We start from the raw sequence: 25537 nt of genomic DNA, 5'->3' as shown, positions 1-25537 counted from the left end.
TATGATGCACAAAGGACATCACACGCAGTTCCTCAGCATTCCTGCCAAAACCACAGTACCTGAATCTAATCATGAGGGTACATTCAATGAACCCAAATTGAGCAGCAATCAATAAAATGTACTCTTCCCAGAAGGCCAAGCTTAAAACCCATTTCAGATTAAAGGAGCCTAAAGAAACCCAATAACTAAATACTATGCATGATTCTAGATTAAAAACCTGAACCACAAAAATAATTTCTAAAATAATACTATATTAAACATGTGTAATAATATATGAGTTATATATATTATATATATATATTATTGGGTAGGTTGGTAATAGCTGATATATTACCTATAGATCTTATTTAGTATTAATTTCCTGATTCTGATAACGATACTATGATGTATATGAGAGAATGTGAAAGGGGATCATGTCTGCACATTACTCTCAGAAAGTAAAGGGGATAAATTATTATATAGGTAGAAAGAGTGGATGAACAGATGAATGAATGAAAGGATAATGGATAGAGGAGGAATGGTGGGGAGAAGAGGGAGGTAATGATAGAGCAAATGGGGAACACAGGCCAAGGGGCTCAGGAATTCTTTGTACGAGTCATATATACCTTTTCTGTAAGTTTGACATTATTTAAATATAAAGAATGTTTAAAAAGTGCCAGCCAGTTGTTAGAGGAGAATGAGAAAACAAAAGTAAATAATTCTTTTTTTTTTTAAAGATTTTATTTATTTATTTGACAGATAGAGATCACAAGCAGGCAGAAAGGCAGGCAGAGAGAGAGAGAGAGGAGGAAGCAGGCTCCCTGCCGAGCAGAGAGCCTGATATGGGGCTCGATCCCAGGACCCTGGGATCATGACCTGAGCCGAAGGCAGAGTCTTTAACCCACTGAGCCACCCAGGCGCCCCAAAAGTAAATAATTCTTAAAAGACACTGACATACTCTGCATATAATTTAAGTAATAAGAGAAAAAATTGACTTCTCTCACTTCTAAAATGTCATCTTCCTGGGGTGCCTGGTGGGCTCAATAGGTACAGCATGTGACTCTTGGTCTCAGGGTTTTGAGTTTGAGGCCCATGCTGAGTTTAGGAATTACTTAAAAAATAAATTTAGAAACTGTCTAATGTCATTTTTCCTAACTCTGTGCTCTCTACAGTTTTGCTTAAGACTCCTTTTTAATGCCTGATATAACAAAAACATATTTTCACCTACCTTTCTACAGGTCCCTAAAGAATGTGCACTGGCTATCAGTTTTCCTCTCTCATCAACACTACTGCTCAGTTCCTTTACCAATAAAGGTCTTGACATTTTACTGAAGTCAAACTTTCCAGGTTCAGTTCTGGGTTCTGCCACCTGCTGACTATGTGACCTTGGGCAAATCAGTTCAGGTCTGTGTGCCTCTGTTTCTTCATCTACAGGGTGAGATAAAGGTGATGTCTACCTCATGGGGAATTCAAAACAGATAAATACAACACAATAGCAAAAAAAAATGCACAATCTGATTTTAAAATGGCCAGGGGATATGAGTAGACATTTTTCTAAAGACACACAAAATGGCCAACAGGTACTTGAAAAGATGATCAACATCACTAATCATCAGGGAAATGCAAATCAAAACTATAAGATGTTACCTGATACCTGTTAGAATGGCTTTCATCAAAAAGACAACAAATAACAAGTATTAGCAAGGATATGGAAAAAATAAAACCTTTTTGCACTGTTGGTTATAATGTAAATTGGTCTAGCCACTACATAGTAAAACAGGATGGAGGTTCCTCAAATGGAACTACCACATGATCCAGCAATTCTACTTCTGAGTCTATCCAAAGGAAATGAAAACACTACCTTGAAAAAAATATCTGCATCCCATGTTTACTGCAGCATTATTCACAACAGCCAAGGCATAGAAGCGATCTAAGGGTCCATCAATGAATGAAGAAAGAAAATGTGGTATACACACAAAATGAGAATATTATTCTGCAATTAAAAAAAAAGAAGGATCTTGCCATTTCCAAGAACATGAATAGAACTTGAGGGCATTATGCTCAATGAAATAAGTCAGACAGAGAAAGACAAATAGTGTATGATCTTATTTATGTGTGAAATCTTAAAAAAGATAAAAACACAGATTAATAATGTTTAATAATTATTAAATTAATAATTTAAAATATATTTAATTTAATCATAAATTTAATTTAGTTATGATTTAAATTTAAATATTACTATTAATTTAATAATTATTATTTATAATTAATAATAATCTATCCACCAAACTCACGGATACAGAGAATGCATTGGTGGCTGCTAGAGGCAGAGTAGGGGGTGGGCAATATGGTAGTCAAAAGGTACAAATTTCCAGTTATAAAATCAATAAGTCCTGGGGATGTTATGTATGGCAGTGACCACAATATACAATACTGTACTGTATATCTGAAGGTTGGTATGAGAGTAGGTCTTTTTTTTAAATAGGCTCCATGCCCAATGTGGGGCTTGAACTCACAATCCTGAGATCGAGAGTTCCATGCTCTATTGACTAAGTCAGCCAGCCCCTCCTAAGAGAGTTGGTCTTTTAAAGTTCTCATCACGGGGTGCCTGAGGTGGCTCAGTCGTTAAACGGCTGCCTTAGGCTCAGGTCATGATCCCGGGGTCCAGGGATAGAGCCCTGCATCGGCTCCCTGCTCAGCAGAAGTCTGCTTCTCCCTCTCCCACTCTCGCTGCTTGTGTTCCCTCTCTCACTGTGTGTCTCTCTGTCAATTAAATAAATAAAAAATCTTTAAAAAAATAAATAATAAAATTCTCATCACTAGAAAAAATATCTGTAACTATATGCGGTGATGGATATTAACCAGACTTACTGTGATAATCACATCACAGTATATACAGTATCAAATCATTATGTTGTATACCTGAAACTAATAACGTTTTATGTCCACCATATCTCAATTTTAAAAAAGATCTAAGCTGATGCATTAGAAACACGTGAAGCCTGCCTAGAGCACCCACTGCCGGCACCAAATTCATAAAATAGAAGATTTAAAAAATGAATGAAGAAAACTCAAAACTTATGACTTCAAATAGAAGGTAATAACAAAAGTCTAATCATTAAAAACACTAATCTGGGGCACGTGGCTAGCTCAGTCAGAAGTGCTTATGACTCTTGATCTCAGGTTCATGAGTTTGAGCCCCAAGCTGGGTGTGGAGATTATTTAAAAATAAAAAACAGCAGGGGCGCCTGGGTGGCTCAGTGGGTTAAGCCGCTGCTTTCGGCTCAGGTCATGATCTCAGGGTCCTGGGATCGAGCCCCACATCGGGCTCTCTGCTCAGCAGGGAGCCTGCTTCCCTCTCTCTCTCTCTGCCTGCCTCTCTGTCTACTTGTGATCTCTCTCTGTCAGATAAATAAATAAAATCTTAAAAAAAAAAAAACAGCATTATATGTTAATTTTAAAAAATTAAAAAAAAAAACCAAAAATTAAAAAACAAAAACAAAAACACCAATCTTGGGGAAAAAGTTTCTGTTCATGATTGTAATGACAGAAAACAACTAAAAATAACCTCAATGGCCCATAGAAAATTGGCTAAATGGATGAGAGTGCCAATACTCTGAAGCTATTAAAAGTCATAACGTAGAGATGAAAGGGCATATATCATGTAATATTGTTAACTAAGTAAAACAGGATCCTGTTGGGTATGTAAAAGTATGAGCCTACCTTTATAAATATTTAATGTATGCACATAAAGAGAAATTAGGAAGGTGTTAGGTTCTTTGGGGGGCAATGAATGTGGACTCCCTCAGATGCTTGGAGGTTCCTATAGGATATATGCCAAGGGACTAGAGCTGGAACCTTCCCATTAATTCCTCTAATGCTGAGTGTCTGGCAGTTTCTGCTGCCTCATAAGCACAATTTTTTTGGCTTTTATCATGGCTTCTCACAGTGACCTTTCAGCTTCTTTTCCACACTAACTCGATAATCCTTACATTTCCTAGGTTACACTTTCAACAATGGGAGTTTGATTGACCCAGTTCATCTTTTCTTGCAAGATGTGTTAGGTTACTAGCCAGGATATAGATTTACTCGACCCAGGAGAGGGAGAAGTGCTAAGGGGCTACTAGAACTGCCAGATATCCTCCAAAAGGTTCTGTAGAGCCAACGGGGAGATAAGACAAATAAGCAAAAAATGCCTTCTGTTCTTCTGTAACTTCCATCGGACATGGGGAATGTGTTAGCAGAATACTTATCATTAATACCTGTCTTATTTGTAAATATATGCGCCCATTACAAAAGGATAACAGAGTTGCATTAAGTAGCAGTCTTACAGATCATTAAATACTTAACAACCGAAAAACTAAAAACTGAAGTACTCCAAACAATCAAGAGTTAATCAAGAGTAAATCTAAAATTCTAAAGATTAAAAGCATTCATTTCTGTGTCTGGATTTTCATTTTACTAAACAGGAAGCTAAAGCACTGAGCAACTAACAGTCTTAGGTAACTAGCAGCCCCCTCCCAATAATTGGAGGGAGAAAGGAAGGATTGCTGGTATAAAACATGGAGTAGAATTTGGAAACAGGCTGGCTTTTCTTTAAATAAACAAACAAAAACTATACTATTAATTGACTCCCTCCGTACAACATTAATGTTAACCATGTAAGAACTAAGATTTCTTTTTGGATTATTCTTGAAAAATCTTTTTAAGTTCCTTCTTTTCCATCATTTTCTTAAGCTTCCTAGAGAACTCTCCCTCTCTCATTCCAGGAGAATGCAGCTTTAGCCTCGCTCTTTCTCTTTCAAAGAGGCTTCTCTGAAGACATCTCTGACCTCTTCAAATCACCAACTCAATGGCTGTTTTCAATTGTAATTTTCTTGTACTTCTCTGCATCACTCAGCAATGCAGACCTGGGAGCTGCAGAATCCACCCTGTGACCATGGGAGCACCACTGCCAACTGCTGAACTGTACTCGTCAGAGCTGCCATATCTGTCAGAAACCACATTCCTCCAGACTATGTTCCAGGCTGGTCCAAAGTGTTTTATGCTGCTATTAGTATGACATGCTTTACTTGCAGCCAAAAACATCCTTAATTGATTCAACCTTCTTTATGAATCCAACGTTATTAATCATCTAGTCCTACCCATTCTTCAATAACGCCAGTGATGAATGTCCTTTCCTATTACCACTACCTTCAGCATTTCACTCATTTCCACTCCAATACTTAAACTAGTCTTTCTTCCTTCACTCTGTTCTATCCCAGCTTCCAAGACCAGATTTAATCTAAAATCTTTAGTACACAAGACATTCTCAATCTAAAATTTTGTTGTCATTCTTGTCTTAAAGTTCAACGCCTGAATAAAAATGTTTAACACCAGTGAGCCTGGCATTCAAGGCTTGCTACAATGTCTGCCTTACTATTTCTCAACCTCATTTTTTATTAGCCCTCTCTAAGAAAAGAACTCTCTGATCTAAGTAGATTTTTCTGACATACTCAATATGAACCTCCAAAGCCTGCCTTCTCTGGAAAGCATTTTGTTCATGATTACTGCCTGCCCCTGAATTCCTACAGAGTTCATACATTCTATAACTCGTCTGGCACATAACATATGTTTTCCACTATCACTGCTACCCACTCACTTTTTTTTTTTTAAACATACTGTAATTCCGGAGGACAGCAGAATAGCAATCTTGTCACGTACCTCTGAAACCCGAATATTAATAAAAAAAACAGAAGACAGACTGATTGGGATTTGAGATTCTCCTTTTCCTTTTAATTCCACTATTACTTGAAAGAGTTGCAAATTACAGAAATCCACATACAGTTATGATGGGCTCCATCACTGAAAGTGATGAAAATTTAGTGTTAGGAAGACATAAGTATCCTCACCATCAATTAGAACATTCCACTCCCAATCCCCAAAGTCCTGTAAAGAGGCCTGCTTTAACAACACAATGGCAAATGAGGTGAGAGAAGTCTTTCAGAAACAATGTGGGGGGAAAATAATAAATCTGTGTAGGATACTAAACCAAATCAATACCAGTCTAAGAATGGGGGGGAAAAAAAGTTAGACCCTTTAATTATGCCAACAGGTGAAATTTTTCTTTAAATCACCTTTCCCCCATATAAGTGTCTCCTGAACAAAGAACTTCAGGACACTGATTATAAAAATTTTCTCCCACACCTAAAAGAATCTGCAAACACAACCTTTCAGGGAGACAGAGGAGACACAATAGGCAATGGGGGAGAGAAAAGATTTGCTAAAGAAGTAGATCTGTTAATTTAACACATTTTCTATCAAGCAAATCAACTGTCCTTAGGCCCATTGTTGCTGAAACAATGAACACTCAGGGAAGGGGTGTTCATCAAAAGGAACTGGTCAGGAGAAAAAACACTGTTATAGCCAACCAGACTGCTTAACAGCATTCACAATTGCAAGAACTCATTCCATTCCTAGGAATTATTAATTGGAGGTGATTTAAAGGTTCAACATTAAAGACATAAAGTGGTTAGGGCAATTGTAACCCTAACACTTCCTCTATTTTCATGTATTTTTAGAGGTTATGGGGGGGAGGGGCACAGAAGGATGCACACAGTCTGCTATGACAACCATTCACACATTTAATTCAGGTGGCCACATGCCTCAGTGACATATTGCCAAGTCAGGCAGTTACTCTAGCAAACCCACCCTTGGGAAAAAGTAGAACACTGCTCCTAAAGAGTCTGGGCTATAGAATCAAAGCTAACAGCCTACCATTATAGTATGAAACTTACAAGAACATGACATCGCTTAAAGCCAATCCAATCATAAAGGTCACATGAGATCAGGGACTTTAAACTAGAGAACAAAATACTGTATTTCATATATTTTTACACAAGCCATATTCCATTTTAAAGGGGTGTGTGAGTAATGATGTGCAGAACAGAGCACCAAACAGAATTATTCTGAGGGGTCATTCGCCCTCCTGAAGGAGAAAACTGCCTTTGGCTGCAAAAGTGACTGACTTCACCTCAACCTATTTATACAGATTCTGGAATTTAATACCCTGATTCAGGCCAGAAATTCCACTTTCCTCCACCACAGCCCAAAATGAACCTAGGACGACAGCAATAGATTAGCACAACAATGGAGTAGGGGAGAAAAAAATGTGTGGTCAGGCCTTAGGTCCCAGTCAAGAAAGATAAAGAACAAAAAATAAGGTGCTGGATCCCTGCGGGGACCAAACACCACAAGATGGCAAGCAGGATGCTGAGATGGACACTCGACATAAAAGATACCTTTGGAGGCCACAATGACACCATCTCCCTTGAAGTTCTACAGTATCTTTCTTCCTAGACTTTTACCTCTAAGTCACCATCCATCACAATACAATTTTTGTTCCAAACCAAAATGAAAACCTACTTGATCCATAAACTGTTTCGCCATACTTGCCTACAAGGAAAATGCAGTGGGAGAAATCATGAAAAATACTTAGAGCAACCTCAAGAAAGGTTCTGTGATGGGTGTGTTCTAAGGCAAAAATTCTGATGGAGTAATAAACTTTGTATAACGACATACCTTTATGTCTCAGATATGTAAGCATACGCGTGTGCGCACACCCACCCCCTCAACTTAGGTCTCACTGAACTTTCAACCTGGTCATAACTAACCACCCCCAGTCCCCACAGTCCACCACTGTGCGAGGCTCAGGAGATTTGTCAAGAAGACCCTGTGCCCTGACAGGCAATGGCAGCACAGAAGCCAGCCTGAGGCTAAATAGCCCAACACCCCTCTTCCCCAATAGTGCCAGGAAGCCAGGCCTTGCCTAAGGGAGGCTCAGGGATCCAGTTAACCCCACAACACCCTCTCTATTGGTTTACTTCTCTCCTTAAATGACTCCCCAGGATAGAAAAATATTAAAACCTCTGCTTCCCAGTTTTCTGACATGTGCAATTACTACTGACATGCACATCTGCAAGCAACTTTAACTTCCTTCAGCTTTTATAAACCTAAAGCTTTGCATTTAAGAAAAAAAATTACTATTAGAAGGAAAAACTTATCTTCTTCACAGTGTACCTTTTATACAATGAACAACTGAAAAGTCTTCCCACTTACACTTTACAGCAGTAAATCTCAAATGGAGGTGATTTTTGGCCCCCCCAGGAGATTATTTGGCAATGTCTGGAGATAATTTTATTTGTCATGACTGGGGATGCTACTGGCATGTAAAGGGTAGAGGCCAGAGATGCTTCTAGACAGCTTAAAATGTGTATGACAGCTTTTCCACAACAAAGTCTTATGTGATCCAAAATACCAATAATGCTGAGGCTAAGAAACCCCAAGCCTTAAAGAAACCCACAGAATTCTGAGCTCAATATTATTATCTAACAATTCTTAATTATAAGACTTACTCAAAGACCTTTCCCAAGTTTTTCAATATAAATTAATGTTAGAAGATAATGTAAAGAAGGTATAATAAAAGCACCTAAGGAACAGCATCTATTGAAATACGAAAATACAGAAAGACAACATGGCTTTCTAAAAAAACTCTAATACCAAATAAGAAGAAAGCCACATGCCTGAAGCTACACCTGGATCATTCAAAGTTCAAAGTATGAATGATGTTAAATATAAGTGAAGAAACAGAAGTGAAGAGAATATAACATAACTCAAGACCTTCATCCTCCAGAATTCCTCACAATCTCAAAATACAAAACCTTAGAGTTCAGTTCGAGGACCTTGGAGGTAGTGAAAATATCAATCATCAAGTCCTAAAATCTACTTTCAAAGCAGTGTATCTGCAGACAAGATTTCCACAGAAAGACAAGTTCATATAATCCATAAACAAATCAAATATGCATTCGTAGCTTTCAAAATTAATTTGTAAAACATGGATCCCAATACAGGTCACAACCTTGACCCTGTAAGCAAGGGCGATGATTTTCTGAATCAATTAACAGTGCTAAGCATGCTGAGAACCATTCCTAGAACTTAAAACCTAGGAAAATCTAAGAATCATCTACTCTAAAATTCCCATTTTTTGTATGGGGCATTTCAAACATATGGAGCAAACCAAAAATCTGCCTAAGATTGTAAATCAAGTTAATGATAGAGGTGGGCCCACAATTCAGGTTTCTGACTTTCTGCTTGATTCCTTTTGAAAATATGTTCAATCACATCAGTTAGATCTAAAACCATAGTTAGAAGCCGCACAGTTCTGTCCCCTTGGCTCTGTCCATACTGAATTTTTACCTAAACCAGCTTTTGCACCTGCAGTGTTCCAGCATTCTGCTAATGCTCCTCACTGTTACTCCTAACACACAACAAGAACCCAGTGCAGAGCCTCTCCTGATCAAAGGGCAGACAGTCCATTGCACCAAATGGTGCCAAGGTGTATTTTAGGCTATCCTAACTATGTTCCAGAAAATTAAGCAACACTGAAGTGAACTTCCGTCATACAGCAAATCAGATGGTAACATAGGCTGTTCTTCAGAGATGAGAGGGTATTGCCCTTTCTAGGACTGTGGAAGCTCCCAACTACCCCAGTGATGGTTTACATGGCTGGCAAAGGAAGCTTTCCCTTTCAAAACGTTGGTATAAACAGAAAGGGAACGGGGGCAGCTTGGTGGCTCAGTTGGTTAAGCGACTGCCTTTGGCTTGGGTCATGATCTCGGAGATCCCGGGCTGAGTCCCCCATTGAGCTCCCAGCTCCACAGGGAGTCTGCTTCTCCCTCTTACCTTCTCCCCTCTGATGCTCTCTCTCTCTCTCTCAAATAAAATAAATAAATAATCTTTAAAAAATTAAAAATAAACAAAAAGGGGATCAAGTATTCACTTTTGGGGAGAGAGAAATTTTTAAGTCATCTCCATGCCCAAGGTGGGGCTGAACTCCCATCCCTGAGATCAAGAGTCACATGATGGGGCACCTGGGTGGCTCAGTGGGTTAAGCCTCTGCCTTCGGCTCAGGTCATGATCCCAGGGGCCTGGGGTGGAGTCCCGCATCGGGCTCTCTGCTCGAGGAGCCTGCTTCTCCTCATCTCTGTCTGTCTCTCTGCCTACTTGTGATCTCTCTGTCAAATAAATAAATAAAATCTTTAAAAAAAAAAAAAAAGACAGGGCGCCTGGGTGGCTTAGTTGTTGAGCATCTGCCTTCAGCTCAGGTCATGATCCCAGAGTCCTGGGATCGAGCCACCCTGCTCTTCGGGAAGCCTACTTCTCCCTTTCCCACTCCCCCTGCTTGTGTTCCCTCTCTCACTCTGTCTCTGTCAAATAAATAAAATCTTGGAAGAAAGAAAGAGTGAGAAGAAAGAAGGAGGGAAGGAGGGAGGAGGGAGTGAGGGGAAAAGAAAAGGGAGGGAGGGAGGGAGAAAGGGAATCATGAACTTGACACTGTACTTAGTTCAGCAGAAGTATTAAAAGGGGGATGCCTGGGTGGCTCAGTTAAGAATCTGCCTTCACCTCAGGTTATGATCCAGGGTCCGGGGATGGAGTCCCACATTGGGCTCCTTGCTCAATCAGGAGCCTGCTTCCCCCCTGCCTGCTGCTTCCCCTGCTTGTGCATATGCGCTCTCTCTCTAAGTAATAAATAAATAAAATCTGTTTAAAAAAAAAGTTTTAGAAGGATCTTCTGTACCCCACATTATTAAAAATCAAAGATCTCAAGATTTGTACTATGGAGGCTTGGCCATTACTTATAGGCCTAGTCTTTTATTTTAGATAATGAAATCAGAACAGTATGATACAGTAGTAATGGCAAAGAATTTGTTATCAAAGCACCTAAGATCCGGGTGAGAGTCTACCTGGAAGCAACTCAGCCTCTATATTTCCAATCTCCTTATCTGTAAAATGAGGATTAATTCCTACCTTATAGTGATAGCTAAGGATTAAATGAGATACCACTTGGGGACAGCAGGTTGGCTCAGTTGGTAGAGCATCCAACTCTTGATCTCAGGGTCATGAGTTCAAGCCCCAGGTTGGGTGTAGAGCTTACTTCAAATAAATACAATCCATACAATCAATCAATCAATAAAATAAATGAGGTAACATTTGGAAAAATGTACCAAGTACTATGCAAGTGTCATTATCATTAGGCTATTCCAACCTGTCAAGGTCACAGAGCTAGTTAGTGGAGCAATTAGAGTAAGAATTCAAGTTTCCTACTCCTAGTCTAGTGCATTTTGTGTCATAAACTAGGCTTCTGGTTCCCCTATTCAAGGTTAACTCATTGTTTCATCTAGCTCAGGGCTTTTCAACCTTTGTGTGGTTGGGGACCTCTTTCAGAATTTGATGAAAGCAACAGGACCCTCTCCTCAAGCAAACTGCATATATGCACACCAACATTATTAAATCTCCTACAGCCCATCCACAGGCCCAGGCTCAAGAACTGCTGGTATGAAAGATGTACTAATAAGTTACTCTCAGCAATTCTTGTTTCTTATTTTCATGCTGAATAATTTATGCCTTGGGGGCGCCTGAATGGCTCAGTCAGTAGGGCATGGGGCTTTTGATCTCAGGGATATGAGTTCGAGCACCATGTTGGGTGTAGAAAGTACTTAAAAAAAAATTGAAAATTTTTAAAAAATAAAAATTTATGGCTTGGTGACCTTGATTAAGGGATTGGATCCAAGGAAACACCAAGGGTGCAATTCGGGAATCTGAATTAAAGATACTGGCCCCAGATCATCATGTTCATTAGGTGAGAGACTTTACCTATGAACAACCACAACCAGACAGGAGAGCCAAGTAAGAAGCAGGTAAAGGATTCAGTACTCAACAGCACAAAGCTCAGGGAAAAGAGTAGGCACTGACAATCAGATTATTTTTACCCCGTTGCTAATACACAAACCATCATGACCATTTTCAAAGAGCCACCTAGAGGCACCACAGTCTCTTCTCTAGAGGAAAATATTCCCAAAATGTTTGTGATGGGAATTCTGCCCACAACCCCATACCCGTCATGAATAACTCCAGACCAGACTCTTCAAATGACTCCACACTCCCTTCCCTTACTTTGATCAAGACACTACATTTACTGTAAGGAGCACCTGGTAAGGAGGGAAAAAAAAAAATCAGCATTAAATCTTTGCAGAGGTCAATTCACCATTCTTCACTTCTCAAACTGGGAAAAAAACTTAACCAGCCTAACCCACTGGAATGTTAAACAATTATAAAATACTTTATTTAAATGAAATGTTTCTGAAATATTAATAGATAATCTTCTGACACAAAGGAATTAGGAGTTTCTTTGGTAATCTCCCAGGTCGAAGTTAAGCACCTAGTTGAGTAGGGGCTCTTAATAATACCAACCACCGAATTCAGTTTTATTAATCTCCTGTTGTGCAGCTATACTTCAATCTCCTCCTCTGAAAAATAAAAACAGTACCTAACCTAAGCCACAAATACATTGTGAGCATATTTGGGAATTTCTAAATATGTTAACAGTTAATAGCTTTTATCCAAGTGGAGGGATACAATGTTAACAATAGCTTTTATCTCTTAGTGGTGGAATTATGGGTGATTTTTAATTCTCTTACCTACATGGTGCTATAATTTTCAAGGTTTATATAACATCGGTATTATTTTTCAAACCAGAAATTCTAAACTTAAAGCATTATCTACACATTCACAGATTTTCCATCTGATGATTACAGAATCCCTAAAGAAATCCAGTACACTGAAGGTTGATCAACAGAGCAAAAAGTTTTCTTACAAGAAAAAATAAAACTATCCATGTTTTAGGGACCAGTTCCGTAAGTGGGAGATCTTGACCTTTTGCAGAACTGCAGCATGAATCCTCCCAGCCCTTCACCTATCTAAGAGATTACTTCATTCTAGATAAATAGAAGCCAAGTCCTTGAGGATTCCACTTCCAAAATTTTCTATAAATCCATGAGTTCAGGCTGGTGGTCAAGGATAAAACAAGATCTTTCCCCATAGCTGAAAACTGGTTTCCTAAAAAAGCTGATATACAACTTCTACCACTTGGTATTATGCATCATTTTTACCCTTTAAAGTAGCAGTAAATTAAGATGGTAGGGCCTTTCCAGTTGGCCTCACAAATACAATTCAGCATCAGAATTGGTTTTTTGTTTGTTCTGTTTAAGGAGGGTCTTCCATTGTATCATACACTCTAACCAAGGGATTGTTTCTCAAACTGTCAGGACAATAAACTGTTATTTAAAAATCACCTAAGCAAAAAATAAATAATTAATTAAAAAATTATTTATTTATACTTGAACTAAAACTGATGTTTTCAGGGGCCCTGGGACTCCATCTAGGGGTTGTGAGTTTGATCCCCATGTTAGGTGTAGAGATTACATACATACATGAATCTGATGTTTTCAGTGAGTTTTTGCACTGTCATGTGTCAAATCTGTTAGAAGCCTAAAAAGGACTAATTTTAATTTCTGATAACTACTGAAAACTTTAAGTTACAATTTGCATTAACCATGTCAAAACAAACCTCACGTGAAAGGATTACAAGGGAACTGCAGAAGTTAAAAAGTCACTATCATCTGTTACCTACCTACTGAACTTCTAGTAAAAACAGTATGGATAATTACAAAAATGTGCATATGGATTCCAAATATTCATTCATGTTGCAAGTATTTCAAACAGCATGCAGTTTAAAAACAGTAGTGTCACTTCCAAGAATCGCTCCAATCAAAAGAGAGATCATCTCAAAGAGCCCAAATTATTCACCTGTAACAATGATTTTTCACTTCTTTTGTTCATACAAATTTGACCTCTTTGATCAGCTTACATTTCCTTAGGAAATATACCAGCTAAAACTTAGAAACCACAAGTTTATTTTTTAGAATATAAGTTATTTAAAGATTACTCTAGATATCTGTAACAATTTAAGGTAAAATTAGTTACCTCTATTTTTCCATCAACAAAACGGGAGTATACGGATTTTGGAAGATAAATTTTTCCACAGTATTTTTAGAATGGGTCCTTAAGCTCTCAACTTGTAATTCAACATCACCTCAATTTTATTATCTTGCAAGGAAGAAAATGGGCTGGGGACAAGTTTACCATCACCCAAGATGGCACAGTCACAAGCAACACCTCCCACAACAGCCACCATTTTGAGCAGCAGGACAGAATTAAACTACTCACGATTTTATACCAACTAAAAGAAAACAGTATTACCAGAATAACCGTTAAACATCTCTTGAATTTAAGCATTCCCAAATAAAAACAGTTATCCTACTAACACTTTTAGTAAAGATCGTGCTTATTACAATTAGGTTCAAACTTTGAAAGCAAACGCTGTGGTGCTATCTAAAATGCCCAAGTTATTACATCTTCCTAAAAACAGAAGCCTACGATTTAATCACATTGCTTTACTCAGCTTCAGGACTAAGAATCGCCAAAAGCCAGAAGGTGGTTCTAGTTTATCCGCCTACATTCTCCCACCGTACTTCTTTCGATCTTTTTATTTTCCCAATTTCATTAACTCTGCAACAAGAGTTAAGTTTCAACACTTCATTCATACAAGAAGCAAATGATATTTCCGCAAACAACACTGAATCTAAAAACAAAGGTGAGGCAAAAATCCTAGGAATAAACGAACTAAAATCAATCCAAAAATGGCAGAAAGTAGGATAGGTGGGGGTGGGGAGGCAACAACAACGATTTGTTCCTCGAAAAGAGTAATTCTTATTTTGATTACTCCATTGGCGAACTCATTGGCAGAACTGAAAAGAAAAAAAACTGACCAACAGTTTCCCTTTACCTTTGTCCAAGGCAAAAGGTGGTAAGTCCACTACATATACATTGCCATAGGAGGGCAAGCAATTCAACCTGCCAACCAATCAAATATTTCACACACCCTTCCAAAAATAAAAATAAAAGAAAGGAGGACGGATGCTTATAGGGGCTGGGTACTCCTCCGGGCCGTCGTGTACATTCCATTCCTCACACTCCCGCCACCATCCCTGCTACTAGGACCCCCTGATTTTAGTCCGGTTATCACAAAGCCCCGGGTTTGAAAGCACCTTCGGCCTGGCCAGAGAAGCCATCCCTTTACAACACGCCCGCCCGGAGGAATAATGGTGGCGAAATCAACTCAAAGAGCTCCCGAGGTCCCCGCATAAAGAGGGCTGTATGTTCCGAGGAAAAGCGCTATTAAAGAATAACGGAGTCCTAAACTTTCCCTCCGCAGCCTCGGAGCCCCGAGCAAGGGCTGAGCGCCGGGCGGCTCCCCGGAGGAGAGCGCGCCCCCGAGCCCAGGCCCCCATCACCGCCGGCCCGAAGTTAACCCAAAGCGCCCCCGGGAGTCGCGGGCCTCCGGCAGTCTGCAAAGTCCGATTCCCCCTCCACGCGCCCGCCGACGTGGGGGCGAGTCTCCCCACGGTACGACAGACCCCTCCCCCAACCGGCCGCAGGCCGCCTCCCGGCCCCGTCCGAGTTAATCCAGCCCGCACCCCGTCCCCGCCCGGAGCAGCTGGCTCGTCGCTTCAATGGCACCGGGCAGGGAGCGCGCGCACGCACTCTCCCCACACACTCAGCCTCCTGCCCGAGAAGTCCCGGGAGAGCCGGCCCGGTCCCACTCTTACAAAAGCGCACTCTCCCCCCGCCCTCCCGCCGCCCGCTTCGCCTCGCCCCGGAAGGCGCGGGTGGGCACGGCGGCCACGAGCGAACGTCCCGAGCCCGGACGCCGGCACTTGGCGTCCCCTGCGGAGCCCGGCGCGGCCCCCGCCCGCGCTCCGGCCCTTGAGTGCCTCGTGCCCCCACCTCCGAGCCCTGCCCCTGGCTGCGGACTACCGGCCAAAGTCTCCGCGTGCCCCCCGCTCCCTCCCGCACGGTGCTCCCGGACTCCCGAGGGGGACTGGGGAGAAAGGGGCGCGGGGTGCGCCACCTCGCCCGCTCCTCGCGGCCACTCACCTCGATCTCAAAGTCGGGCAGGCGGAACGCGGTGCGAAAGAGCGAGCAGAAGTGCGCGATGGCCGGGACTTCCCACCAGGAGCGGAGCTCGCCCAGCCCGGCCGCGCCGCCCTCCTCCGGGCACATCTCCCAGGCGCGGCGGTGGCGGCGGCGGCCCCGAACCCCAAGCGCGCCTCGGCGGCCCCACGCTGCCCGCGCACCGCTCGCCCGCCCGCCTCGGACTCCCGCCGCGGCGCAGCGGCGCAGCGCCTCAGCGCCTCAGCTTCTCGGGCGGGGGTGGCGGCGGCGGCGGCGGCTCTTACTCCCGCTGCTGCCGCCGCTCGGCGAGTGCATGAGCTGAGGGCGGGCGACCCGGGCGGGGGGCGGTGGCTCGGGGGCCCGAGTTACTGAGGCGTCTGCTGCTCCGGCTGCCGACGGGGTCCGCGCGCGCGACCCATCCTGCGGCTGCGGCTACGGCCGCCCCCAGTACCATACAATATAATCATCTCACCGCTGGGGAAAACAGATGGGGCTGGGGGGAGCGGGGGGAGGGGGCCGAACAGAGGGCCTGGGGGAGGGGCCGCCCACGAGGAGGGGGCGGGGCTGCCCTCACCACAACAACAACCCCCGCCCCCGCTCCCCACCCCCAGTCCGGACAGCTGCAATTGGAAGAGAGGGGGAGGGGAGAGGGAACTGAGCGCCCCAAGAAAGAAGAGGAGTGTGGCTTGAAGGGAGCGAAGTACCCCCCAATTAACTGCAATGGGACTAACTCCGCTTTCCAGGTGTTTGGGACTGAGGAGTTTACTGACTTGGACCAATAAGGACAATAAGGGTCTCTCCCACCCCCCACTTGGCCTTAGTGGTCGCGTCCTTTTAAAGGGCCCGCTGGGTGGTGCTTTCGGTAGGGGCTAGATCCCGAAACACGCACGTGTGAGAGTTCAGTTATTATTGGTGCTGAGAGTATCCCTGGAGAACCAGTGGGTTGTGGCCCCCAGAAATGTGAGGCCTGGTGAGATAAAGTGATTTCCACCTGTTCTCAAGCACTTTTATTCCATCCAAGAACGGTGTTCCAAGGAGCTCTAAAGTGGCTCTTCTCTCCAAGGAAAGGAGGTGGTGGGGCTGGTTAAGCTGGAACCAAGTAGGATGGAGGCTGGAGCGCGGCGGGAAGGGTGGGGTAGGGGGAGGCACCAATCAGCAGCCTTGCGCGAAGAGCGACACCCCCACCCACCCACCCCAGGGAATGGACACGTGTGACCGCCCCAGAGAAGACGGGCTCGGAGCCCTGCAACTGCCCTGGCTGCAGAAAAGCTGCCTTGAAGAGTGCGCACAATGTAGTTAGAAAGCTGGGGGGATGGGAAACGGGAGATGGTCTGAGGAGTGTACTCTGGGAGGGGTGGAGATCTGCACGCCCGGGCTGAGGGAATGTGCTCTGGGAGAGGAGTGTTGAGGTGTGTGCTTTAGAAATATTAAATTCTGTAGTACGTTACAATTCTAAGTCCGAAGGAAGAATAAAACACCTCAAAACCAGACGAGCAGTGTGGAAAAACGACAGTGAATGCCCAGAGACTTGTACTGGTCATTGCAGTTAACGTTTTTAGTCATGGGTACTTCTCAATCTTTGAGGGCCTTAGCCGGGTTCTGTATCTGCCTCTGGGTTAGTAAACACTACCCCTGACGCTTCCCTTATACTCAAGTACTTACTGAGTGACAGGCACAGTTATAAAGTGTCCAGTGGCTAAATCAAAGATCCTCTTGTACCCTGAGCAGTGCAAAATCTGGAGAAAAATGATGAGCGGATTTATGTAATAGATTTTGGAGTGGGCTGTCTGGAACACCCCCCCACACACTTTATTCTGGTCATTTTAATAACCTGTTGTGTTTTCATAAAGCAGCATTTAAGGGAAAAGAAAAGCCAAATTCTTAAAGTATATTTAAATGTATCTTTCATGAGTCAAAATACTTCTAACACTGGCTACCCCACTGCCCCCTCCTGGCTTGGAAACGGGCCCCAAAGTTATGCAGTTTTGTTCTTTATTACCTGGAACTATTTAGTGATTTGAAATTCATCCTCCAATTCTACCACATGCTTTCTTTCATCTTTGACAAAAATGAACATATATCTAAATGCTCCCAAAGAGCAAAGGCTCCAGTTTTGTGTGTTTATAAAGCACAGCTCTTCTGTAGATATCCTATTAATAGATGAGATGTGAAAGGGGTGACAAGCCACTGTGGAATTAATCACATAAACTGAATTAGCTGTTTTCAGGACTTTCTCTTCCTGTCTTTCTTCATTTCCTCACAGGTCAGTTTGACTTTTCCCTCTCTCTTTTTAAAAACAGCTACCATCTTCGTGTTCGTTTCTAATCCATTATATCCTGACTGTTCTTTCTCCAGTTTCTTTTTCCTAGTTCTCCCTCTGTCTTCTCATTTTTGCCTATATGTTTTATCATTATTTAACCTTTTTTTTACCTTGTCTCTCAATTGTCCCTGCCAGCCAGCCAAGTAATAATAGTACCTAGAACGTGAACAGCACCAGGAAGCAGAAAGGTGAGAAGACGTGGTTACTCCAATAAGTTTGAGTACTGGTTACAACACCCCACCACCCTCCCCGCCCCTTAGCTGGAAGGCTTCTCTATTGTCCTCTTCCCTCCCCCACACCACTGGCCAGTCCTGTTAATCAACAAAACTGTCCTGGAACTGGAGGTGCCCCCTGGTGGTGGTTAGAGAGTCGTCTATCTCTCTGAGCACCTTTTCCTCCTTCTGCGTTATTTCCCCCTGCACCGCCTTTTTTCCTTCTGAGGATCCGGTCTGAGTTCATATGGATCAGCACACCAACTTCAGACCGGTCTCTTCCTCCCTCCCTCCATCCCTCTCTCCCTTTTCTTTAACACCTTTGGGCGCCTGGGTGGCTCAGTCCTTAAGTGTCTGCCTTCTGCTGTAGTAGTGATCCCAGGACCCTGGGATTGAGCCCTGCTTGGGGCTCCCTGCTCAGTGGGAAGCCTGCTTCTCCTCCCTCTCCCACTCCACTGCTTGTGTTGTCTCTCTCTATGTCAAATAAAATAAATCTTTGAAAATAATAAGACCTGTTTCTTTCTGTCCTTCTCTAACTCTAGTTGTGTGTCTGTAGTTTTTTGCTTGGTTCCTCCCCTCGCTGTGCTCTTCCCCAACCCCAGCTTTCACCAACAGTCTGAAACCAGTTCTGGCCCCAGAGCTAAGGAGTCTTAGTATATCTCTGGTCTGGCTCAAAGTGTGGCCTCAGAGTTCCCTGAATTTGGACTCCAGATAGAGCCTCACATTTGGAGTTGATAGCCTGAGTCTTTGACCCTGTCTTGAATATGTGTCCCACCATTCCCTTGGGACTTCACTAGCTCAGATTTATTTCTTGGACCCACTTTTGGCCTAATCTCCTGGAGTCTGGATTAGGACCTCTGTACCTGTATGTTGGTCACTGGCCTTCTTTCATTTCTCCCTTAATTTAAGAATGGTATATCTATCTCTCTCTGGCTTTTTCCAGCTTGGCCCATTCTTTCACCCCTGAAACACTGTTTGTATTGGCTTCCTTAAAAATACATACAGCTCAAACTTTCTTTTTCCCTTTCTCTCTCCTGCCTCTTTTCCATTTGTGAGCCTTGCCATTAGCCTCAGATTACCTTGAAAGTGCCAAGAAGTAATTCTCTTTCATATTCGCCACAGCCTTCAGTTCCATATCCTCTTCTAATTAAATGTTTTCCATTTTAAAAACCCCACAATAATTAGTTTGGCTAATCTGTTTTGCTAATTCATTAATGCTGCAAAAAATATTCGTATTTCTCTTTGTAATTATGCATTAATTTCAGTTCTGGTGGAATTTTTATTGATTCCCCGAGGATCATCTGAGAAACTAACCTCTGTTTTATAACACTGCTTCTTTGGGAAATACATTGCAAGTTCCAAATGATCAGCTAAAAACATTTATTTGAACCTTGGAAGAGATGTGACAAATAAAAATGTGTCTTATCCCATAACTACAGATAACTAGGACTAGAATCCAGATCTTCTAATTAGTCATCCAGTTTTCTCTCTACTAGGTCACACTGCTGGAATTGCCCTTTCTTTTCTTTTTACCTAACCAACTTGACCTGGATCCTCCTTGTTTCAGTCCCAGAGTCCCAGACCAAGCACCTCACAAATCCTCATACACCCTCACATACAACCTTCCTTTCTCATTAGACAGCCGCCTTCCATAAAGTACCTATTCCCAAAGAGGGCTGTGAGTCAGGCATATTTTAGAATTTTAGACATTGTAGAAGTAAATTCCATTAGTAGTCAAGAAATAAGGGTTCTCTCTTAGAAAAGTCTTAATCTCAGGGCGCCTGGGTTTCTTGGTTGATTAAGCGTATGCCTTCAGCTCAGGTCATGATCTCAGGGCACATCTGGCTCCCTGCGCCTGGGATGGAGCCCTGCTCAGTGGGGAGCCTGCTTCTTCTCCCTCTCCCTCTGCTGTTCCCCCTGCTTTTGCTCTCTGGCATTCTCTGTTAAATAAATAAATAAAATCTTTTTAAAAAGAAATGAAAAGTCTCTTAATCTCTCTGTATTTCATCTGTGAGACTAAGGGCTTGAGCTAAATGGTCTCTTAAGTTCTGTGGCTTTGCCTTTAAAATAGAACCAAATTAATTTTCTTAAAATTTAAATTCAATCATAGCACTTACTTGCTCAAAATTCAGTGAGTCTCCCTTGAGCATGAGAGTTCCAATTCTGATAGATTCTTATGCAAGACCTGCCACAGTTTGGCTTCAATCAGTCTGCTATTCCCACCCTCACCCCATCCAACTAATGACTTCTCCTGCCAAACTGGTTCACTCACCCACCTGGACTTGCTTGCCTCCTCCTTTTTGGTCATGCCTTTTCAGTTGCCTGGAAAGACAACTCAACCTCTCAGATCATGACCCACTCAAAAACGTACTTCCTGGGGTGCCTGGTGGCTCAGTTGTTTGAGCGGCTGGCTGCCTTTGGCTTGGGTCATGATCCCAGGGTCCTGGAATGGATCCTAGGATGGAATCCCACATTGGGCTCCCAGTTGGGTGCCAGCTTCGCCCTCTCCCATTGCCCCTCCCCCCTGCTCATGCACGTATGTGCTCGCTCTCTCTCAAATAAATAAAATCTTTTTAAAAAATAAAATAAAATAGGGATGTCTGGGTGGCTCAGTTGATTGAGCATTTGTCTTCAGCTCAGGTCATGATCTCCAGGTTTTGGGATTGAGTCCTTGTATTGAGCCCCTGATCGGGCTCCTTGCTCAGTGGGGAGCCTGCTTCTCCCTCTGCCTGCTGCTCCCCCTCCTTGTGCTCTCTCTCTGACAAATAAATAAAATCTTAAAATAAAATAAAAGCCTATTGTGAATTCGGTTTTTCCCCTTCATCTCTTCCTTTGCCTTTGTGCTTTCTCCTCCTGGAACTCATTCACTTAGCATTAAAGATCACGTTTTTCTCAATGCACATCTCAGTCCAGCCTCTCTCCTGAGTTCCAGTATCATTTCCCCAAATGCCAATTGCATGCTTCCCATTACCTTAAACTCAACATGTTGAAATAAAGGAAAATAACAACAACAGCTAGCTCATCATTTTTCTATCCACCTCATACAACTTCATTGGTTTTCTAATTTCAGAAATTTAGAAATTAGAAAATTTCTGATTTTAATGGAAGAACTGTATTCCCAGACTCCTGGGTTCACTTTTCTTTCCATGACACTTTTCTTCTCCCTTTTTTCTATCTAATAATTACTTTCTTATTGGTTCTTCCTTCATGATGTTTGTTGGATCCCTTTTCCTTTTGATAACCTCAGTTTCTATCCTAAGCCAGGTCCTATTCATCTCATTTTTTTAGAGGCTTCCTGGTTTTCTTTCGTCTAGTTCCCCCTGACTCACTCTATCTTGACCAGTATAGTCAGATTTATCTTCTTAAAACAGTGCTTAAAATAGCAACAGTGTGAAGAAAGTGAATTTAATTTTAGTAATATAGTTTCTTAAACCCAGTATATCCAAAATATTATGATTTCAAGATGTAATCAGTACAAAATATATCAGTGAAATATTTTACATTCATTTTTTTCATACTAAGTCTTTGAAATCTGGTATATACTTTACACTTAAATACGCATCTCAGTTAGGATTAGCCATATTTCAGTTCTCAATCTGCCACATGCGGCTAGTGGCTATCATATTGGACCTTATGGATCTATAGTAACCAGAATGATCAGTACTCACTCCGACCCTCTAAATCATTGGTTCTTGGCCTCTCCAAACTCCGCCTCTCTGTATAGACTCTGGCCTACTGTAGTGTAGTTTCTTCCAACTTACCTCTTTCATGAATGCTTCATTTCACTGAGTAAATCTCAGCTCTTCCACAGGGAACGGCCCACAGGGCACCTTTATTTCTGTCCTCCACCTGCTCCCTTAGAGCAGTCTACAGATAATTGATCATAAATGAAGGTTTGTGAAATTAATGTATTGTGTATTACTAATAAGTTTGTAGAAAACATTGCTCTCTCTACATGTATTTTTTTAATTTTTAAAAGATTTTATTTATTTCTTTGACAGAGAGAGAAATCACAAGTAGGCAGAGAGGCAGGCAGAGAGAGAAGAGGAAGCAGGCTCCCTGCAGAGCAAAAAGCCCAATGAGGGGCTCAATCCCAGGACCCTGAGATCATGACCTGAGCTGAAGGCAGAGGCTTAACCCACTGAGCCACACAGGTGCCCCTCTCTACATGTATTTTTTTTTTTATTATAAAAGTCTGACGGAACAAAGATTATAATTTTTAAAGTGTCATTATGCTTGCTATTACTATAGAGTCTAGTTAACCACCTAGTTTTAAGATTACTTTCAAGCCTTTCACATAAACCTAATTTTGTACTTCCACTTCATTTCTCCACTTCTAGTGATTTCTTTAATATTTGAGATTGTTTTTCCCAGTCCCAATTTTTCCCTTTCACTGTATCAGGCTTTTGGTTTCTGACTATTTTCATAATATTATCAAGTTTATTTTATGTGGCAACAAGTTAAATACTATACAAATGAAACCGCACGGGTGTGTGTTCACATTTTCCACTCCAGGCTAGGAACATTGCCCTGGGATATAAGGCACACATGAGCAGTAAATGAACAAATGGCAAGTTATAAAGGGATTAAATAAAATTGCCCTTGATCATGTCAGTGATGCTACCATGGCTTATCTTTATGTTTCCTTCCTCTCTTGACAGCCTTCCAGGTCTGTCCCAACTCTCCTTCCTAGCTGTCATGGAACCTGTGGTTCCAGCCCTCGATTACCTTTGTCCGCCTTGGGAAGCTTGTCAGTGTTGGATATCCTGTAAAGCAGGTTTCAGAAGTGAGGCATGGGGGGAGGGGGTCCAAAAGGATAGGCAACTGGTTGGGGCAAAAGATGACAGAGACAACAAGAGATAATTTATTGAAAGAGAATGTTTGTATTTTTAAAAATGTGTTGAGGGGCACCTGGGTGGCTCAGTGGGTTAAAGCCTCTGCCTTCGGCTCAGGTCATGATTCCAGGGTCCTGGGATGGAGCCCCGCATCGGGCTCTCTGCTCGGGGGGAGCCTGCTTCCCCCTCTCTCTCTGCCTGCCTCTGCCTACTTGTGATCTCTGTCTGTCAAATAAATAAATAAAATCTTAAAAAAAACCCCAAACCTTTCTTCTTAAAAAAAAAAAAAATGTGTTGAGATAGGAGGCAAAGTCATTGTAAAGATTCACTGTGGATAGAGAATCAGGGTGAGAAATTCTTGAGCTAACCAGAGCTTGTCATGGTGAGCTCCAGGTGATGTGTGGAAGTGTTGAATCACTGAATCGTACACCTGAAACTAGTATTACACTGTATGTTAACTAACTGGAATTTAAATAAAAACTGAAAAAAGAAAAAGAAATTCTTTGGCTAACCATAGTGGGCTCTGTGTAAAGGTCTCCCCTCCAACTCACCCACTTTTCCCAGCAATTTCTCTCAGCATTTCCCTGGTTAATTACCTTCCCTAAAGTCCAGACTGAAATGGAAACACACTCAGAGTAACCTGGTCCTCCTTTGTACCTGTCCACACCTTTCTTCAAAGCCCCTTAGGATGGAGACTCTCGTTACTGTGAACTGTGATCCCCACAGCGTCCATGTCCTTCCACAGCACCTGTAATAAGAGCTGTAAGGCTCCTGCCTGGACCAGGGCTATGTGAGCAGCTCTCTTTAATTTTGACTTTAAGACTGGTAATTTGTTATTGCCATGACACTGAGGTGTCAGGCTTGAAACCCCGCTGACCCTGGTTGAGAAAGGCTGCCTGCACTCTCAGAGGTGCAGCCCTGAGCATGGCGGCTGCGGCTCCCAGGTGCATTGCTTCTGTCTGCTCCTGCTGAAACTAGCTTGAACCAGAGCTGGAGCTAGCAAATACTGTTGTAATGCCACATGCAGCGGTAAAGGACATGATTACAAATGTTAGTCCTTTCTACCACCGACCCCCTCTTTGATTCAGGACTCAGAACATCATCAGATTTTATCGCCTGCTAAAGAACTCTTAATTCTATTCTAGAAACTGTATCTAAGAGTCAGCTCTCTTGCTGCCTCTGGTTGCTTAGTCCATGTTTATGCTGTTCAGTTCCAAAATTCCTCTCTGAATTCCTGGAGTGTCCATCCCTGGCCTATCTTATTGTGGCATCTCCCCTTGTTCTTGACACCAGGTCAAATAGCTTTGTAGCATCTCAATTCTCAGTGCCATTCAGAGGCTGGTGAATCTTAATGAGTTCTTCTCTTAATCTCTTTTCAAAGGGACTACAATCCTTAATTTCTTTAACTTTCTTTTTAATTATTTTAGCTCCTTGTGTCATTCCTTTGGCCTCAAACCGTCCCTACTCAGTTTAAAGGTCACATTATTTTGGTTGACAAAGTGCCCAGGGTTGTGTACAATCTGCCTTCAAACTCCTTAGCTGGGCCAGACTTGTCTCTCCAGTTTGATTCATTCAATATAGAAATATACATTTAGGTAGAAAACTCAGTTTCTGTCTTTAAGGGATCTCCAATGCAATTGACAGGATTATCCATGCTGTATAGACTGCAAGTATACAATATAATGTTAAAGTCATAAAAGGGTTTAAGAAAGAATACAATACATTTGGCTCCTTTTAGAGAGGAGTTCAGAGAAGAAAATATTTAGTATGAGATGGAGGGTTTGGGGAGGCTTCAGGAGGAAGATGGATCTTGAACCATCTTCATTCAGAACTTAAAATCTTGAGTGAAATTCTATTGAATTCAAAACCAATTAAAAAAGCAATTAAGTTAGAATAATTTTTTAACTTAAAGTGATATTTAGTAGAGAAAGTGGTATAATGTAAAGGCAACAGCAGTGTTTTAGGATTCAAAAGACCTGGGATTCTGGTTATAATTTTAGTACCTGTCATCTATGTGAGCCTGGGTATCACATTGCATTTTCTCAAATAATAAATAATAATAGTACACAGCCCCACTCCATTTACCTCCATGATTGATATGTGGAGCAAAGGAGATAATTACATAAATTATAAACAGCCATATACATACAAAGAATTACTGATTTCATTATTTTTAAACCTACTCAGTTCAAAAGTGTTATATTTCCATAAAAACCTGAACTTTTTGCTTCTTCTGGACAGGTCCCAAGTGAGTTATTTTCTCTGTTGATTTATATTCCACACCCATATATTTAAGATGG

General features: G+C 42.1%; 1 protein-coding gene across 4 annotated transcripts in view; it reads right to left on the bottom strand.

Annotated features, from left to right (window-relative positions):
• The window catches only part of LOC116859277 (cat eye syndrome critical region protein 2), a 172249-nt gene extending 156197 nt beyond the window's left edge, over positions 1 to 16052 (bottom strand). For all 4 annotated transcript variants that reach the window (XM_032844394.1, XM_032844397.1, XM_032844393.1 and 1 more), the window contains exon 1: positions 15853 to 16052. In XM_032844394.1, coding sequence (XP_032700285.1) covers positions 15853 to 15978 — 126 coding nt within the window. In that variant the 5' untranslated portion in view covers positions 15979 to 16052. The remainder of the gene's footprint in view (positions 1 to 15852) is intronic.
• Between the last annotated feature and the right edge of the window lie 9485 nt (positions 16053 to 25537).

This window comes from Lontra canadensis, unplaced genomic scaffold (genome assembly GCF_010015895.1).
Source record: "Lontra canadensis isolate GAN:19392208 unplaced genomic scaffold, GSC_riverotter_1.0 scaffold153, whole genome shotgun sequence".
Lineage (NCBI taxonomy): Eukaryota > Metazoa > Chordata > Mammalia > Carnivora > Mustelidae > Lontra > Lontra canadensis.
Note: the sequence above shows the minus strand (reverse complement) of the source record. Positions and strands in the feature narration are given on the sequence as shown.